The following is a 20,134-nucleotide window of genomic DNA, read 5'->3' as shown; positions in this document are numbered from 1 at the left end:
TGCCACCAAAGCCACCACGACCACTGAAGTTTCCTCCACAACCAAAGTTGTCATTACCACCAAAACCACCTCCTCGACCACCACCGAAGTTTCCAGAACCATTTCGACCTCTAGAGCTAGAGGAAGCACTAGCCATTTCTTGTTTGGACAGGGCTTTCCTTACTTCACAGTTGTGGCCATTCACAGTATGGTATTTCTGAATGACAATCTTATCCACAGAGTCATGATCGTCAAAGTTTACAAAAGCAAAGCCCCTCTTGCCACTGCCTCGGTCAGTCATTATTTTAATCACTTCAGTTTTACCATACTGTTCAAAATCATCTCTTAGGTGATGTTCTTCAGTTTCTTCTTTAATGCCACCAACAAATATCTTTTTCACAGTTAAGTGGGCACCCAGTCTTTGAGAATCTTCTCTTGAGACAGCCCTCTTTGGTTCCACAACTCTTCCATCCACCTTGTGTGGCTTTGCATTCATGGCTGCATCCACCTCCTACACAGTGGCATCGGTGACAAACCTAGAGCCCCTAGAGTGCTTGGTGTTTGGATCTCGCATTACCATGCAGTTCATGAGTGTTCCCCATTGCTCAAAATGGCTCCTCAGTCTCTCATCGGTTGTTTCAAAGCTCAACCCTCCAATAAAGAGTTTCCGCAGCTGCTCCGGCTCTTTGGGAGACTCGGACTTAGACATGACGGCAGTGAGAAGAGAGAGTTCAATGATGCTTCCCCGGCGGCGTCCACAGGCAGAAAAAGAAAATGTGCCCATCTTACCACAGCCTATCCGTAGTGCTAACCATTTGGAAAAACCCCCATGTCCATCGACAGGAGGAGAGACGAATGAGCTGTGGATTGTGGAAGTCATAAAACACAACAGGGAGCATTGGAACCAGAGCCGTAATTATCAACATGCATAGAACTCGAAATGCCTGACTGTCAGAACAAAAGCACGTTACAGGGCACATGCGACACACCGCTTACAGCTTCAGGACACGGAGAACAGTGAGCAATACTACGTGCTGTCTGGGTGCACGGGAAGCCACGGAGCAATGTGGATAGGAACCCACGCTCGTGCCAAATTGTCAGGGTCCGAATCATGCTCTGTATCTTAGCTGTGTGGCATAGAAGTGCCTCAACTCCCTGCAATTCTTTTTTTTTTTTTTTTTAGCCAAGTGAAGTGGGTGGGGAAAATCCGTGTAAAGCACACATATAGCTATTTATGTGAGCTCTTACCGTTTTCACCGACAAATAGTAAAAACTCTAAAACCACAAAGAGACCTAACGACCAAATTCAGAACTGTGGTTACTTCTGAGGCGTAAGGAAGAAAAAGCACGGGTTTTGAGTGAGGAACACCGGGAATTCCAACTTTATATTTGAGCCTTAAAAAATTCAGTTTTGACAAAGCTTTATAGTACCTACACCAATGCCTGTTATGTCCCTGCAATTTTTCTGTACTTTTTAAAGACTTTATAAAATAAAAACAAGGTTAAATGAGTCTATATGTAAAAGCATTTGTTCAATGCTATGGTACCAACAGAAATATCAGGTGTTATTCTCTCTCATAAACACTGGGCTTTATAATAAACAAGGGCCACAAGGCAGATGGGACGGCTGGCTATGTAGTGGATTTAGTCACTTACTCAATTTACTCATTTATAGGTATACTCCTGGCATCTAAATGGAGCTTACATTGAACATAATATTTGCTCTCAATTCAGGCAGAAAAGAGATTTCAGAAAACTGAGATATGTGCAAAAAGAAAAAATATATAAATAACAAATGCAGTAAGGTTTTAGAGAACACAGAGAATAGAGAAGGGAGAGTGAAGACAACCTTACAGGACAAGATCAGCATTTCATCTTTTGCTGTCACAGGTCAGGAACGTTTTCAGATTTGGAAGATCCCCTTTGCTTTCAGCCCGATAAGCTATTCCAGTGAACGGTGACTTGTGGTCATTAGGGGAGAGGAAGAGACCGGAGAAGCGGGGAAAGATGAATGCACCACAGTGAAATCCGTACGTGCAGATCCAGCAAAGGCAGAAGGGCCCTGAGGACACACGGGCCTGTATCCAAGCCCACGTGAGACTGGTCCACACTCTCCCTCCCCATCACCCTCCTGATCCTCGATAAAGAAACAGAGCCATGATTCCCAGGCCGGGCTTGGCTCTCTGCGTCATGCCCAGCTGGACAGGGCACAGCGCGCCCACCACCGTACTCACTCCTTCAGTTGGGGCCGCCTCCTCCAGGGTCAGGAGCCCCTTCTCTCACCGCTCTCCTTTGCCTGCAAACACCATACCTGTTCCTGCCTCTGTGTGGTTACCTGGCCTTGGCATATTCTCACCCTCTTCTCCTGTTTACTTTTACTCTTCCCTTAGAATCCAATTCAAACATCTCTTCCTTAAACAAGCCTTCCCGACATCTCCTGGGCCAAAGCCCCACCACGCACGATCTCCACAGTAACTGATCTCTCCCTCCTGAAGCCACATTATAGCCACACCACCGAGACCGGTACAGCTGCCTGACTGTATCTCCCCTGCTCAAAGGGATGATCTACAGTGATACAGACAAGGATTGATTCCAACTCCAGGGGCCGACACACACAACACAGCCATAAGTGGTAGCTCGGTAAACACTTCTGCTCCCAAATGCCTGGAAGGCCTACACATCTTCCAACTAAAAGCACAAAATCCAGGTCCTAATCTTCTGCCTCACCACAGAACAAGGAAAATCTCCTGCCAGGCTGTTCCAGACCACGTGGTCTTCCGACATTACAAGCCATGTGTTTCCAAAATCATTTATCAGTGCTTGAGCAACTGGAGCTCTGTGGCTGGACTATGAGAGGCAGAGCCACAGCGAGCACTGAGGCTGCAGACCCCAGCGCCCTCGATTCCAGAACTTACTATGCTGAACGTCTCCTGGTCCAGATCGTCCTCCTCATCCTCTCCGATGGGGACAGGTTCGCTTCCTGCTGTAATATGGACAGGACCCTGAGATCGCTTTGATTTACTCGAAGATTTGGCATCACCACCTTTGGGCTTTTGAAAAAGAGTTACAAGGAGTCATTGTCATTTGTGCAATCCTGCCTGGCAATGTGGACTTCCGACCTACACTGCATGACTGAGCTGGGTAAATACAACACGCTCGGTGTATGAAACTGGTGAAATAAAGTTCTCTGAGACATCAGAAAGACAAACCAACTCATATATTCCCATTTCTGTCTCTAAATATACCCCATTATAACTTCAGTTTCATCAATGCTATTCTGGGGCTTCTGTTCTCTCATCCATAAAATGCACAAAAAAATGTCATCAAGAGGTTAAGAGTGTAACTTGACAGAACTTTTCTGGAGTATTATATAGCAACTTTTACGAATACCTTACCCTTTGATCTAGAAATCTGTATTAATGTATTGTAAATGACTAAAATCTACATGAATCAACATGGATAAATCGCAAAATTATACTGAATAAAAGTCCATGTGTATATATATAAAATCAAAAAATTATCAAAGATAATATTATATATTATCTTGAAGAAATACCTTTGGGAAAAGCTCAAAGGTATTTCTTCAAGAAATCCACTAGGGACTGGCAGGTGGCATGGTGGCTGGGGACACTGGACTCCCACATGGCTAACTAGGGTTCAAGTCCTGGGCCTGGTGGCTTGCCCTCTCACTTTCCCTCTCTCTCTCTCTCTGTCCCTCTCTGATAAAATAAAAAATGAGTAAATAAATAAAGTTAAGTAAAATAATTTTTAAAAAAAGGAAAGAAAGAAATGCACTATAGTTATCACTGGATGTTGGAACTATAGCAATTACTTGTGTGTTTTAGCAATGATTAACAATTGTTTAAAAAATTTGTTTCCAGAAGTCAGCAAGCACTATAAGTAACACTGTATCAACTCTGGGGTTCATAAAAACTTCCTAAGATCCCCAACGTGGTGGTTATGTAACAGCAATGGCTTCTCATCCATTTCTACTCCAGTAACTCTTAGTGATACCTGTTTTCAATCCCAAACCCTTCAACACATTGTAACTAGGGTTCAAGTCCTGGGCCTGGTGGCTTGCCCTCTCACTTTCCCTCTCTCTCTCTCTCTGTCCCTCTCTGATAAAATAAAAAATGAGTAAATAAATAAAGTTAAGTAAAATAATTTTTAAAAAAAGGAAAGAAAGAAATGCACTATAGTTATCACTGGATGTTGGAACTATAGCAATTACTTGTGTGTTTTAGCAATGATTAACAATTGTTTAAAAAATTTGTTTCCAGAAGTCAGCAAGCACTATAAGTAACACTGTATCAACTCTGGGGTTCATAAAAACTTCCTAAGATCCCCAACGTGGTGGTTATGTAACAGCAATGGCTTCTCATCCATTTCTACTCCAGTAACTCTTAGTGATACCTGTTTTCAATCCCAAACCCTTCAACACATTGAACTCATTTCTAACTATGCTCTTCTAACATCAACCTGAGAATATATATCCAACAGATATCTACAAATGCACATTTCTCTCGCCTGTCCTAGCTCACTGAAACATTCCCCCCGAAATACGCACTAAAAGATCAAAAGACAGGCCTTCTATTTTAAAGGACACCCAAGCTTGCACGCTCCCCTCTGAGAGGAGGAGTACAGGCATCCTTTCCTGGCTCTACTCGTAAAAAGACAATTATTCCAGAGCCCTACATAATGCCATTCAATTTCTAAATTCAGAAGGGGAATTTCAAAGGCTGCAGTTGTCTCCATAAGCAGAAAGGCGTGGATACCTTCTCTTTCTTCTCTTTTGACTTCTTCCTTTCCTTGTCCCCTTCTTTGTCTTTCCTAGAACTCATCTGCTTCTCCTTGTTCTCCTTGTTCTCTTTCTTCTTCTGCTTTTTTTTCATTGGACTTTTTTCCAAGCCATCGTCCTAGGAAACAAATAGGGCTATTAACTCTGGTCACACAGTTTGCATCTACCCACTAGCTTTCTAGACAATGCAGCAGCCCCCCCAATGGCTCATTGCTGTGTCTATACTTAGAAGATTGTTTTAAAGCATATGAACCTGAAGTATTCACCCACATACTTCTGTTTCTTTTTTTTTTAATTGTATGTTTATGAATTACACCTGTATATATTATAGAGTACAAAGTGGTGCTATGATTTTCCACAATGTGGAACAATTATGTTAAGCTAATAAACATGTCACCTCGAATATTAACATTTTTTATGAGAACAATTTGCTCTTAGCAACATTCAAATACACAATACTCAATTATTAGCTATTTCCCACTCACAAAATTCTAAACTGTCTAGTACTAATAATCTGTTAAACCTATAAGGAAAGGTACTCTTTCTTGATCTTTCCATTGATTATAGCAGCCAATAACATAGGCCTTATCATTCCAATTTCCAGATGAAAAAAAACTGAGAACCAAAGAGACTATATACTTCTATACAGTCAGTCAGTAATTGATGAGGTTGCTACTATTTGAATTCGTGTATGTATGACACAACCTACGCTAGTTCTCCTACCCACTGCCAGCCCTCTTAAAGCTGCTCTCAAAGTATAATTATGCTCGGGACCAGCAGTTAGCATAATGGCAATGTTGCTGGACTCCCATGTACTCGACCGCGGTTTGCGTCCCAGACCCGGTGGCTTAAAACTCATGCCGGGTGCGTGTGCGTGCGTGCCCAGGATCCCAAGAGGAGAATGGAAGAGAAGGGATTGTGGCATGACCATCTCCCTGGGGGGTGATTTCTCGCTTTCTATGTCTCTGTCTCTCTCTGTCTGTCTGGTGAGCGTATGCGCTCTATGCCAAAAACCTCTCCAAAAAAAAAAGTATAATTATGCTCTAAGGGTGACAAAATAAAATCCCATACAATTGTCTCCTAATGAGCAATACACTGATTAATACCAATTCATCTTTTTTTTTTTTTTAAGAGAGATTTTTGCTATAGGGCATGTGCACTTGCCAGAGCCATAGAGAGAGACAGGAAGCGAGAAATCATCCCCCAGGGAGATGGCCATGGCTCGGTGCCTTCTCCTCCATTTTCCTCTAGGGATCTTGGGCACACATGCACATGCGCCCGACATCAGTTTTAAACTGCCAGGTCCGGCACTTGAACCATGCTCAACTGTATGGGAGTCCAGCAATGTAACCATTATGCCATCTGCTGCTCCCACCAATTCACTTTTTTTTTTTGGAGAGGTTTTTGCTATAGGGCGCATGCACTCACCAGAAAGAGAAAAAGAGAGACAGAAAGCGAGAAATCACCCCCCAGGGAGATGGTCATGCCACAATCCCTTCTCCTCCATTCTCCTCTTGGGATCTTGGGCACTCACGTACACGTGCCCAGCGTGAGTTTAAGCCACCGGGTCCGGGACTCAGACAATGGTCAACTACATGGGAGTTCAGCGACATAGCCATTACGCTAACTGCTGGTCCCTCACCAATTCACTTTTAACTTTCTCAGACAAGAAGTAACAAACCCACTGGCTTTGAGCCATTCCTCACGGGAGTTCTGAGTGCCCTGACAATTAAAAAAAAATTCCTATTGGGACCAGCAGGGGGCGTGGTTGCTAAGACGCTAGACTCCCACATGGCTAACCATGGGTCAAGTCCCAGACCCAGTGGCTTGAAAATCACGTCGGGTGCATGTGCGTCCAAAATCCTGGAAGAAAAGAGACTACAGCATGGCCATCTCCCGGGGGGTGACTTCTCAATTTCTCTCTGTCTCTCTCTCTCCAGGGAGCACATGCACCCTGTAACAAGAAAAGTAAAAAGCTGTGTAGCAGTTGCTATCCTTACACTAGGCATGAGCGCTCTAGTTAACCGTGGTCACCATGACACCCCGGCAATGAGGCTGCTCAGCTGCTGTTTATCTTGAGAACTTTCAGAGCTCTCTCGTTTATCTCCATGATGGAGAATCTGCAGTTGCCGACTTAAATGAGTAACTGTATTTCTCCCTGACCAACCGAGCAAAGCACACGTAAATCGAACACATGGCAAGCAATTTCATACCAGCTGGCCCCACAGACAGAGCTAAAAAGATACCCTCAACTGAAAACTCAGCCTCATACCTTCACTTCTCCCTCCTCTGAGGGGTTATCTGAGTGTCTAGGAGATGAAAACTCAATTCCGTGCTCATCTTTCAGCCTGGGTGCTTTGTTTTCCTTCTTTACTCGAGGCTTCCGCTTCTTTAATTTGGCCTGGATGGGGAGAAACAATGTTGATAAAATGACCAATCCAGTCTCTCAAAAGCATGACCACGTAACATTACGGTTCTCAGAAACAGTAGCAGCCATATAACTCAAACAAAATTCAGCGGAAAATCAACAGTGCCACCTATTTTACTTGGAAAAACAAAAAAAAAAACAAAAAACAGCAAAGTGAAACAATGAGAAAAATCTGTAGGCTTTATATACATCCTATCTCATATCAAAAACACCTTGAACCTACTGACTCCATTTTTCAGAATTTATCCTACAGATAAGGCTTTATTTTAGAGAGATTTTTGCTATGGGGCATGTGCGTTCGCCAGAGAGACAGAAAGTGAGAAATTACCCCCCGGGGGGAAATCCCTTCTCCTCCATTCTCCTCTCGGGTACACATGCCTGGCATGAGTTTTAAGCTGCCGGGTCTGAGACTTGAACTGCAGTCGAGTAAGTAGGAGTCCAGTGTTATGTTATCTGCTGGTTTCCGGATTTATTTTTTTTAAAGAAGGAAAATCACCTTATGTACCAAGACACCAATAAAAGATACTAACAGTAACATAAAAAATCTAGACACGAACTGTAAAAATAAGGAAAAGGATAAGATCCAGTAATTTAAAACAAGTATAAATAAATATAATCTAATTGGTCTCTCCAGAACCTAACACATATTTAGGTTCTAATTACATTACATACTTAACGTATTACTTGAGAAGGACACTATTAACGATACTACTATGATAAAAATCAAAAGCAGAGATCAGCAGATAGCGTAATGACTGTGTCACTGGACTCCCATGTAGTCGACCACGGTTCGAGTCCCGGACCCGATGGCTTAAACTCACGCCGGGCGCGTGTGCGTGCGTGCCCAAAATCCCGAGAGGAGAATGGAGGAGAAGGGATTGTGGCATGGCCATCCCCCCTGGGGGGTGATTTCTCGCTTTCTGCCTCTCTGTCTCTGTCTTACTGGTGAGTGCACATGCCCTATAGCAAAAACCTCTCTTAAAAAAAAAAATCAAAAACAAAAGCATGAAATTATGGTGAATTTTCTCCTAAAATTTCTTTATTATAACACAGGGAAATTACTACAATGATACGGCTGCAGGAGTGCTTAGAGCCATGCCTACGCAAAGGCTGCCAGTACAGAACATAATGTATAGTGTGACCTGTGACTCCCTGTCTTTCTAGGCCTGAACTGGTAAGCTGGGGAAATAAAAAGAGAGAAAGCTCAGAGACCGTTAGCAACTTGGCGTATTTCACTGAGCAAGTCAGGGAGTCCTACCTGAAGCCTCGTTTCTGAATTAACTGTGGGTTCCCATTACTCATTGTATCCCTTGGATCCACTATGACAAGTGGCCCAGAGTTGGATATGACAATAGTACACCCCACGTGTACTCGATGCAGTAACCAGAAATCACAGGTGAGGGAGCAAGAGAGACACCAGAACAGCACGCCTGGAGCCTGGACTAGTGGCGCTGCAGAGAGATGAGGATTTTTTTTTTTTTTTTTTTTTTTGAGGCAGCATTTGAGAATGGATTTGTAAAAAAGTTGCCAAGAGGTCAAATCAGTTATCAAATCAACATTTCAATGATGGCCAAGCTATCTTTTTTTTTTTTCTTTTTGAAGCGGTTTTACTATAGGGCAGGTGTGTTCGCCAGAAAGACAGAGACAGAAAGCAAGAAATCACACCCCGGGGGGATGGCCACGCCACAATCTCTTCTTCTCCATTCTCCTCTCAGGATCCTGGGCACGCATGTACACGCGCCCGGCATGAGTTTAAGCCACTGGGTTTGGGACTCGAACATAGTCGACTACATGGGTGTCCAGCAACATAGCCATTATGCCAAGTGCTGGTCCCAAGACCAAACTATCACTACTGGAACCTCAAACACCACATCTGACCATGAAAAGGTTGCAATCTCTGCAGCACTCAAAGAGGGCATCTCTTGCCCTACCTGACTCTGCAGGCCTATATCCTCCGCCCCTAAGAACACTGGGCTGGCAGCTCACTCACCTCTTCCCCACTGGTCACGGCCCCCTTCTTCTCCAGACCCTTCCTGAGCAGCTTCAGCAAGTAGTCCGCTCGGGTCTGCAGCTGCTTCCCTTGAGGCTTTTTATCTGACTCCACAGGAAGAATCTTCAACAGGAAAGGAAGAGAAGCACCCGCCACCACCCACATCCCGGTTAGTGGATCAGGATAAACAGCAACAACAGCGAACTGAGCACAGTCCTTACCCACCCTGACCACCCAAAATACAGATAAGCCTCAGGTCCTATCTCGTGTCCGTGGCTCCCAGTCACTGAACATCCCTCACGAGCCATTCTCATTTTTACGAAATGGGATGGAGAAATCCAGCTCTCCCACTGGCTCCTACCTGTGCTGTTAACAGGGTAGAACAACTCAGGTAGGAGGGGCTTGTGGCTTCATCTGCTAGAGCATCCCAGCCGTCGTGGGGTTCCTCCTTCCAGGAGCGGGGAATCCCTGGAGCTAGGTTAAAGCTTCGTTTTAGATTGAAAATGCTTCTTAGAGCATGGCCGGAGAGCACTGAGCTATGTCAGGACATGGTCCGTCCTCTGATACCACAGCCGGACCGCTCAGGTCACACTGATGGAGTCTCAGTGCTTATGGCAGGGTGCTGTCACCCTCCTAAAACCCAGGTGGGATGGCATCGTTTGGAGTACTAAGGAAAGCCCTGCCAGGAGCGTACCAAGGAGCGAATCCTACTGAAATTTGAGCCAGTCAGCTTTCCTCACTTACAGCTCTAAACATGGCCTTGCTGCTTGCAACAGGCAGGGTGGGAGGCTCGATTTTGTGGGAGAAGTACGGCTACTGTTTAATTCCACTACAAAAAATACCACGGTAAGGATCGTGCTTTGTTGCAGAGTTGAAATACGGTGTTTCCAAGGTACTTTTAAACAAAGTGCCAACTACTGAGGCCAGTGAGTGCTTTTTTTATTAACAAACTTACCCTGGTATTGGTTGTAATGAGGCCTGACCTATAATAAATAGCAGAGTTTTCAAGATTTCTCCTCTAATTTCCCCCAAAATTTCACCTGTCTTTCCCTTGACCTTCATCTATGGAACAGTGCCACCGTCCGCTACAGATGGTAACATTTCCAAGAATGAAAAGAACCTAGGAATTAACTCTTGTACTAACTTCCAGTTTGATTTCCCCCCTCCAAAAAAAATAAGTTAAAAATAAGTAATCAATGTAAACAATAGCATACAACAAATCTTCTAGAAATCTCTGGCATCGCTGAGGTACTTACTTTGTCGGTTAGTTTGAGCTCTGGATCTGTTTTAATTAACTCCCAGTTTCCATAGCCGTGTTCGTAAATTCCCAGCAAGAGGCGAGAATCATCCTCCACTCCCCACTCTACATCAAAATGTGCAGCTTTGACGCGACAGGTCAAGCAGTATCTAAGGAGGTTTTCCAAACAGGCGGACGTCAGAAGAGGAGTCTAGCTGGTATGTAACTTCGTATCTATTTTCTCAAGTCACGACAACTCACGTTTGTAAAACACACTTACTTTTTTTTTTCCTCAGGATCCACAGGAATAGATTTATGCAACATCTCAAACTCCTCTTCGTGTTGAATGATGGATTTCACGTTAACCTGAACTCCGGATATCTTGATAGTGGGGCCTCTCCTTTTCCCTGGTCCTTTCCCTAAGGAATACCGACAACATGTCAGTTGGATAAAACTCTGCTGTAGTTCCACGTACAGTGTGTATCACCAGACTGAAATCTTAGTCCCTTTACACACATGTCCGATTTAGTGTTCTTCAAAGATATAATTTAAAAGGCAATCATTTTCCCCAATTTATATTTATAAAATAACTCTCCCGCAATTTGGTTTTTAAAGATTTTTTAAAAATATACTGACATTTTTGGTTGTGTTTGTGTTTGTTTTTTCTCATCTTAGAGATTTTTGCTATAGGGCACGCATGCTTGTCGGAGACACAGAGAGACACAAGACGGAAATCACTTCCTGGGGGGATGGCCACGGTTCAATCCCTTCTCCTCCATTCTCCTCTTAGGACCTTGGGCATGCACGCACATGCACTTGGCCTGACTGCTGAATTCAAATAAAGTCCTGTCAGGTCCAGGACTTGAACCTCGGTCGACTATGTGGGAGTCTAGCAATGTAACCATTAGGCCATCTGTTGGTCCCTTTGGTTGTATTTTAATCTTCCTGCTTATTTTACACAACTTGGTTCTAATATATATATAAATAATGAAATAATATTTTTAAGATATAATAATGCTACAGTTTCTGCTTGTCTTTCTACCTAAGCCATTAGCAGCATTCAAACGCAAGTGTTTCAGAACGATACACATTTTGTCTTCATAACATCACTACCGAAAAAGTACAAGAGCGAGTTCACATTTAACACATCTGAAATGATGAACAGGTGCGGCATGAAAAAGTTACCCTAACTAAAATTTTAAGATTTTTGTTGATGTTACCATAGTTTTTTTCTATAGGGTGCATGCCCTCACCATAAAGAGAGAGAGGCAAAATAAGAAATCACTCCCCTGGGGTAGATGGCCACACCACAATCCCTTCTCCTCCATCCTCTCTGAATTTTGGGCATGCACACACATGCATCCCACCGGATTTTTCAAGCCACTGGGTCTAAAACTTGAACCACGGTTGGCCACGTGAGACTCCAGCACCTTAACTACCATGCCACCTGCTGGTTCCAAAATTTTAAGTTAAAATGAAATAAAGATGAAACCCAGTCATTCTTGACCTAGTAGTCCAAGTTCAAATCCACAAGATCGCACCACTTGTTTGTGAGAGGAAAGATGCCTGCCTCGCCACAGAAAATGAACAGAATAAGTGAGGAGATGGTTTACAGACACCACATGCAGATGGCCCTTAGAGATGCACAATCTTTCTCGCTAAAAGAAAAACAAGACGCCATTCTCTCATCTATCCGACTGGTGAAAATTTAAATGTTTAGCAATATGTTCTGTTTCTGAGAGACCTACCACCGTGGTAACGTAAATGCCAGGAGGCTTAGGCAGGAGAGTCTGCCAGTAAGGAAGAACGCGCGTGTGCATTTTGCCCAGGACCCGGCAATCCCTCGTCTAGACACCTACATCGAAGGCGTGCTGGCAGAGCTCTAAAAACGTATATCCATTAGGCTGCTTATTCCCTGTGGCTTTATTTAGAAGGACAAAAGACTGAGAAGAACCCACACATTCATTACTAGGGAATGAAAAAACATGAACTGACATCTATCTACAGTGAAATACCGTGTAACTGTGAAGGGAAGGAAATGATCTCTTATGCGGCATGGGGCGATCCACAGGTGAAAATGAGCAGGTGCGGAACAGGGAGAATATGTAGTATGTCCGTTATAAAAGGGGAAATGGGGCCGGCAGGTGGTGTAGTAGTTAAGGCGCTGGACTGCCACATGGTCGACTGTGGTTGGAGTCCCAGATCTGGTGCCTGAAACTCATGCTGCACACATGTGCATGCATGTTCAAAATCCCGAAAGGAGAATGAAGGAGAAGGGATTGTGGTGTGGCCATCCCCCTTGGGGACTGATTTCTCACTTTTTCCCTGTCCTTCTCTCTCTATCTCTGTTTCCGTCTCTCCAACTAGTATATGTGCCCTATAGATTAAATATCTCTCAAAAAAAAAAAAAATCAAAGGGGGAAGGGAACAAAAATTGCTAAAGTTTTAAAAATTAAAAAAACACAAAATTTGAAAGTACTAGTGATGATGACCTATGGGGAGAGGAAGGAAACAGGAATGGGGAAGAGGGATGAATGCAGATTCTTCAAATGTATGCTACTTCATACTTTTGACTTTAGATTATGTAAACATTTTACTTTTAATTTTTTTTCCTTTAGTGTTTACTATAGGGTGTCTGCACTGACCAGAGAAAAATACTGAAGGGTCAAAATACTGTATTTTAATTATTTGAAGTTTTCCTTTTCTCAACGTGGTTATGCTACCAACTTAACATATATAATATATACACACACACACATATGTTGAGTTTTTTGTCTTCATTTTCAGTTTTAAGGGATAGCTTTTCTCTCAACTTTCTATAAATTTTCTCAGTTTAACTTCTTTTTCCTTTTTTTGGGAAAGGTTTTTGCTATAGGGCGCATGCGCTTGCCAGAAAGACAGAGAGAGACAGAGACAGAAAGCGAAAGAATCACCCCCCAGGGGGCATGGCCATGTTGCAATCCCTCCTCCTCCATTCTCCTCTTGGGATCTTGGGCATGCACGCACGCACACGCGCCCAGCGTGAATTTAACCCACAGGGTATGGGACTCGAACTGCAGTCGACTACATGGGAGTCCAGCAACACAGCCAATTACGCTAACTGTTGGTCCCTCAGTTTAACACTTTTTGAATTATGTAAAATAGTCAACATGGATCAGGGGCCAGCCGGTAGTGTGGTGGTTAAGGTACTATGTTAAATATTAGTAGTAGAAGGGTGTATTTTAAGGACAAAAGAAATCAAACTTAGCACTCAGGAGTCTTCTTTACAGTTAAGATTGCTCTTGATATTTGGAAACATGCATAATGTAGTATAGACTAAATACATCATATTTTTAGAAACAAAACTTTTCAGGACCAGCAAATGGCATGGTGGTTGATATGCTAGACTCCCACATGGCCAGTCGAGGTTTGAATCCCAGACCAGGCAGCTTGCTTTCTCACTCTCTCTCTAGTAAGTACATGTGCCCTGCAGCAAATTTAGAAATCAATAATAATAATGGGAGGTCAGCAGGTGGCATGGTGGTTAGGGGTGCGAGACTCCCACAAGGTCAACTGTGGTTCGAGTCCCAGACCTGACGGCTTGCTTTCTCACTTTCCCTTTCTCTCTCTCTCTCTCTCACTCTGTTCCTCTCTGGTCAAACTAAATTAAATAAATTTAAATAATATCATTAAGAAAATAATGATAAAGAAAGTTAAATAAATAGTTCTTTTAAATTAAATTTTTGTTTCAGTTTAAGAGAAAAGGAAAACCAACAATGTTAGGTTTGAGCTGCAAAGAAATGTCTGGGGAACTCAGAATATGCTACATCTGGGACTATCAGAAATACAGCGTGAGGGGAAACAAATGATGCCAAGAGGAAGCTCTCAGCCATAACCACGCTGTGACAGTGCACAGAAAAGAGAGATGTGCGGGAAAGGGGAAGCATCACAAGAAAAGAGGGTCAAAGTATACTATGAAATGGAAAAGCATGCATGCGGTACTGCCATCTGTATTTAAAAGTTAAAAACAAGTCCTGATTTAAGTGCTGTGCCTTGGGTGGCATATGATTGTCCATGATCCTGAATCCCAGCCCTGGTGGTTTAAAAAATGCACTGGGCCTGCACTTGGGCATGTGTGCGGCACAGGCACGTGCGCGTGAGTGAGTGCATGTATGCCCGCAATTCTGATGGGAAGAGAAATGGAAGGAAAAGTCTGTGACCCAATCACACCCCACTGGGAGATGATGTCTCTCTCTCCCTCCTCTTTTTCTCTTTCTCTCACACATGCACCCTCTGGTACTAATACATACAAATAAGTAAATAGGGACCAGCAGTTGGCATAATGGCTACGTCGCTGGACTCCCATGTAGTCGACTGCGGTTTGAGTCCCGGACCTGGTGGCTTAAACTCACGCCAAGAGTGTGTGCGTGCCCAAGACCCCGACAGGAGAAGGGATTGCAGCACGGCCACCCCCTCAGGGGGGTGATTTCTCTCTTTCTGTCTCTCTGTGTCTGTCTTTCTGGCGAGCGCACATGCCTATAGCACGAACCTCTCCAAAAAGAGTAAATAAAAGGAAAAACCATTATCTACTTATTTTTTACATGCATACTTTTAAATTTTCTCAAAAAAGACAATGAACAATAAGCATACATGTTTTCCTGTGTAAATGTATGTTATTTAAAAGTTACAAAGAAAACACTGTAGAGAACTTTTGAGTGCGTATTTTGGATGCCAAAAAGCACATATTTAGATCACGGTTCAAACCACTCAAATTATTTCAATCTCTATTTCAAAAAAAGAAGAATGTACCTTGCAAAAACTTTTGTCTATACCTAACATCTGTTTAATTCCGTATTTCAGTAGTATCCTTAAAAAGACCATTTCCAAGCACAAATACTCACTTCTTTAGTTAGGAGTAACAGCTAACACTGTAAGGCAGATACTACGCTAAGCACTTAACAAGTATGGAATTATTCCTCTAATCATTGATACCCTCGGGATACCATCACCCTACTTTAGAAATGAGACAGTTGAGGGGCTATAACTAGCCTAAGGTTCTATAGCTAGGAAACAGCAGGGCCGAAAATCCTGCCAACTGCCTGCCACCAGGACATCAACATCCACTACAGCTCGGCAGAGACTCTGAAGGGAACCTCACCTACTGTGTTCAGAGTGACAAAAGAACAGGAGAAGTGACACAGGTAAGCCACAGTCCAAAGTACTGGGAAGACAACACTCTCATTTCTTAGCACGAGACTCATTATGAGGGTTTCCTTTAGCAATGACTACTTTCAACAGAGCTCCCTCCTCACAAGTATCCCCTGTTTTTAGAAATATCCAGACAGGCAAAACCACTTCCTGGTATCTAAGAGAAAACACGCTGTCTGTCTGTCTAATCCAATTACAATGAAGCCTGGTGACACAAAAATCCCATTGTAATAAAAATGTTATGATATTCATCCAATAGTTTACTTATTCCAATTAATTCTCTAAATCCTTTACATGTGTCACAACACAAGGACACACACATGCATATCCAAAGCCATTAACGAGGCTTAATCTAATGAAGCCTCGCTTTTGCAGTCAAAATAGTGGCATCTACTCGGCTTTGATTCTTGGGTCTTTATATCATTCAAATTAATTTAAACTTTCTATAGCATAATAAGAAGGAACCACCACTTCATCTTGTCCATCACCTTCTGAAAACCAACATCATTTGTGAATAGACTTGTGGAATTTTAAAATGCTCAGTGCAGATTAAAGCTGCTCAGAAGAGACACCTATAAGTATTCAGAATGTATGGGATACAAGTGTACTCTTAAAAAAACAAAAAACAAAAAACGGAACCAGCAGTTGGCGTAATGGCTATGTCGCTGGACTCCCATGTAGTCGACCACGGTTCAAGTTCTGGAACCAGTAGCTTAAACTCACGCCGGACGCATGTGCATGCGTGCCCAAGATCCCAAGAGGAGAATGAGGGAGAAGGGACTTTGGTGTGGCCATCCCCCCTGGGGGGTGATTTCTCGCTTTCTGTCTCTCTGTCTTTCTGGCGAGCGCACGAGCTCTATAGCAAAAACCTCTCAAAAAAAAAAACAAAAAACAAAAAACAAACCCAATCCATAAGTGCCAAATTTTGAAGAACCATTGACGGAGGAGACTTGCTGACTTACCCTCGCTGGCATTTTCTTTCAGCTGTTCTTCATATTCCTGCATTGCTGACACACAGCTGTTGTGGATCAGCTCACCCAGGCGTTTCAGATCTGCTACAGACTTATCTACCAGCTCAGCATCCCGTGCTATGCACTCCAGCCTGAGGAAGGACAGACAGACACTTCAGGGCCCCAGGTCCATCTGAATGTCACTAGGTATTGCGTAAGCTTGCTCCTACAAAAACACCTTCCTCTGCTTTACTTTACTGGTCATTCCAAAGCACCAACATGAACACTTGTACAGTGACTATGGGCTCACAAGTAGTTTTCAGCATAAAAGACAAAAGGCCTGTGGCTTGGAACATCCCACAAAACAAAGTAATTCTAAAATAAAGAGGAACGGGTTTAACTTTATTTAAAAAAGAAAAAGAAAGGCTGACTGCAAAGGGCAACAAGGGAAGTCTCTAAAACCTTTTGCCCTAGTCTGCTCTCCTGGGTTCACTTTCCTTCCTCCGGCCTACTTCCATTCTTGTGATGCTTCCAGAAGCACAGTACAGAACTTCTATGATTAGTTCATCTGAGTCCTATAGAGTTCATAAACGCATTAGAAGCTAAAAATCAGGGTTGACAAAAGGTGCTCTAAACACTTTACCACATCCTGGTGGTCTGTAGAGTAACTGGATCAAAGATAGATATTCTAGGGGGCTGGCTGATGGCATGGTGGTTAAGGATGCTGGACTCCCACATGGCCCACCGTGGTTCGAGCCCTGGACCTGGTGACTTGCTTTCTCACTTTCCCCCCTTTCTCTCTCTCTCTCTCTCTCTCTCTCTCTCTCTCTCTCTTTCTCTGTCCGCCGATAAAAATAAATAAAAAATACATTAAACAAATAAGAAAAAAAAAAAAAAAAAAGATAGACATTCTAGCCCTGGGCCGTCATCCACTGTCCCGGAACAAGACCCCGACCTTCCCGTTTCACTGTAGCTTACCACTACGCAGCATTCCTCTCCAAATGGGGAGGACAAAACAATACACGTCAACTTGTAATCTTTCTCCACTCCAAAAGTTTATCAGGAGTGAGAGAAGGAAATCTGAAATGCTTTATTATTTAACTATTTGAAGTATTCTTCTGTTAAAATGCAATGTCTGAATTCATTTTCTGAAAAATCACGATGGCTAACCCTTTTGGAAATCACTAGTGGTGAAGTGACAAGCTCCTTTTTCTTGCTTGATTTTATTATTTTTATCTGTACCTGGGCATGTGCAGCTTGCTGGAGAGAGAGGGAAAGTGAGGAGGCACCCACTATGGGGCACAGCCATGCCACAAGCCATTCTCCTCCATTGTGCCCTCCTTTGGGGATTTTTGGACATGCACACACATCGTTGGCCTATCTTTGAGCTGCCGGATCAGGGACCTGAACCGCACTGTTAGTCATGTGGAATCCAGCCGCCTTAACCACCTCACCACCAGCTGGCCTGATAATAAGCTCTTTACATTTAATATTCATGACATCCTATTAATTAGTAGAGTATAAAATCACAAAGTGCCCTTCACCTTCAACATTACTGAATCTACAAACGAGAACCCCAGTGGTAACTACGCATACTCTTCTCAACTGGAGTTATCTCAACATCTCTTCCGGAAATAATTTCTTTGTATTATAGTTTTGAATGTATCTGCTTATCTCCCTAAGGCAAAAATCTCTATAAAGACTCTGTCTTTATCATCTCTGTCATGTCTCCACAGAGAGACATGCACAAACAGGCACCCAAAACATCAATGTTTGCTAAAGGATGTTTCCAGAAAAATGTGTTCCCAGCATTAAGTGGAAAATATTATTTCAAAAAGAATTATTAAATTTTATTTATTCATTCATTTTATTTTAATTTGACCAGAGAGAGAGAGGGAGAGAAAGAGGGAAAGTGAGAAAGCAAGCCACGGGATTTGAACCATGGTCAGCCATGTGGGAGTGTCCAGTGCATTAACCACCACACCACCTCTTGGTCCCCAGAGGAAAATATTATTTAAAAAAAAAAAAACCACTATAAAATAAAAGTAGAAAAGACAAAGTTAAGGGACTAGTACTAAACTTACCGTTCCAGAGGAAGACCGAACTTCTTATAAGCCTTGATGAACCTAAGAATCAGAGCAAGGAGATATATTTTAAAAAGAGAATTTAGCAATGTTAATACTAACACATACTGTGATGAACATGAGTCATGCAAACTGTCAAAAACAGACTGGATCCAATCTCTGCAACTACCACTAAATGAATCAATGAATGCATGTTTTTGAAAATAGTCAACTTGAAGTAAGAGGTGGTGGGAACAAGAGATGACGTAATGATTATGTTGTTGGACTCCCACGTAGTCAACCACGGTTCGAGTCCCAGACCAGGTGGCTTAAAACTCACACTGGGCATTTCTGTGCACGTGCCCAAAATCCCGAGAGGAGGAGTGAGAAGACGGGATTGCAGCGTGACCATCCCCTCAGAGGGTGACTTCTTGCTTTCTGTCTCTGTGGCTCTGTCTCTCGGGCGAGCGCACATGCCCTATAGCAAAAAATCTCTCTTAAAAAAAAAAAAAAAAAAGTAACAGGTGCTAAAGAGCTATCCAAGTTATTTATCAACTTTACTCTCAGTGACGACCAGGTAAATGCTCAGAGATACAAGAGAGAATTGGGACAGCTCTAATATCCTTTTTAGAAGGTACAAGTTTATGGAGTTGAAAATACGCAATGAACGATTCCGTCAGTATAACTCTATTGTGATAAAACTCCCGAGTATTATTAGTTCATCCAGACGTGCAGCCTACTACCATTACTTTAAATTCCATACTGTGATTTTTCAGAATCTTCTGGTCAATGACACAGCTATAACACTTTCAGGACTATCACTTTTTGGAATGAGGCAAAATAAAATAAATGTATGAGTGAAAACTTCTTTGGCCAACCACTGACAATTTCGCTAAAAAGCAGGCCATCGTAATACACCAAAGACATCACTGTACCATGCAAATTGCTCTAATAATCTGGTTATGGAACAGTGTAAGGAGAAACATCGAAGTGGAAAATGGAAATCAGAGAGTATGACGGCTGAAGGAAATGGGGGTGAAACGTCAACAGCTAAAAAAAATACTATTCAAAAAATACCATAAATACAAGGACTGGGAAAGTATTATATATGAAAGTGAACCTGAGGATTATGCTGCAACTCTACACTTCTCCTTCTCGGTACACACTGAGAAAGACCATGGCTGAAACTGCCTAACATCTGCGATTTGCTTTTAAAAATATACTGGGGTGGGAACCAGCAGTTGGCGTAATGGCTATGTCGCTGGACTCCCACTTAGTCGACCGCGGTCCGTGTCCCAGACCCGGTGGCTTAAAACTCACGCCAGGCGCGTGTGCGTGCGTGCCCAAGATCCCGAGAGGAGAATGGAGGAGAAGGGATTGCGGCGTGACCATCCCCCCTGGGGGGTGATTTCTCGCTTTCTGTCTCTATGTCTCTCTCTGTCTGTCTGGCGAGTGCACGCGCCCTACAGTGAAAATCTCTCAAAAAAAAAAATATATATATA

At 43.0% G+C, this 20,134-nt stretch overlaps 1 protein-coding gene across 4 annotated transcripts in view; it reads right to left on the bottom strand.

The window, feature by feature from the left end:
- CHD2 (chromodomain helicase DNA binding protein 2) overlaps window positions 1-20,134 on the bottom strand; it is a 125,841-nt gene that overhangs the window by 22,123 nt on the left and 83,584 nt on the right. For 3 of the 4 annotated variants that reach the window (XM_027769131.1, XM_027769133.1, XM_027769130.1), the window contains 8 exons: window positions 18,654-18,695; window positions 16,582-16,721; window positions 10,713-10,851; window positions 10,452-10,602; window positions 9,196-9,318; window positions 7,050-7,178; window positions 4,755-4,895; window positions 2,895-3,029 (listed from right to left, as the gene is read on the bottom strand). In XM_027769131.1, the coding sequence (XP_027624932.1) occupies window positions 2,895-3,029; window positions 4,755-4,895; window positions 7,050-7,178; window positions 9,196-9,318; window positions 10,452-10,602; window positions 10,713-10,851; window positions 16,582-16,721; window positions 18,654-18,695 (1,000 nt within the window). The remainder of the gene's footprint in view (window positions 1-2,894; window positions 3,030-4,754; window positions 4,896-7,049; window positions 7,179-9,195; window positions 9,319-10,451; window positions 10,603-10,712; window positions 10,852-16,581; window positions 16,722-18,653; window positions 18,696-20,134) is intronic. The other variant, XM_027769132.1, reaches the window with a different exon arrangement.

Source organism: Tupaia chinensis, unplaced genomic scaffold (assembly GCF_000334495.1).
Source record: "Tupaia chinensis unplaced genomic scaffold, TupChi_1.0 Scaffold000078_1, whole genome shotgun sequence".
Taxonomy (NCBI): domain Eukaryota; kingdom Metazoa; phylum Chordata; class Mammalia; order Scandentia; family Tupaiidae; genus Tupaia; species Tupaia belangeri.
Note: the sequence above shows the minus strand (reverse complement) of the source record. Positions and strands in the feature narration are given on the sequence as shown.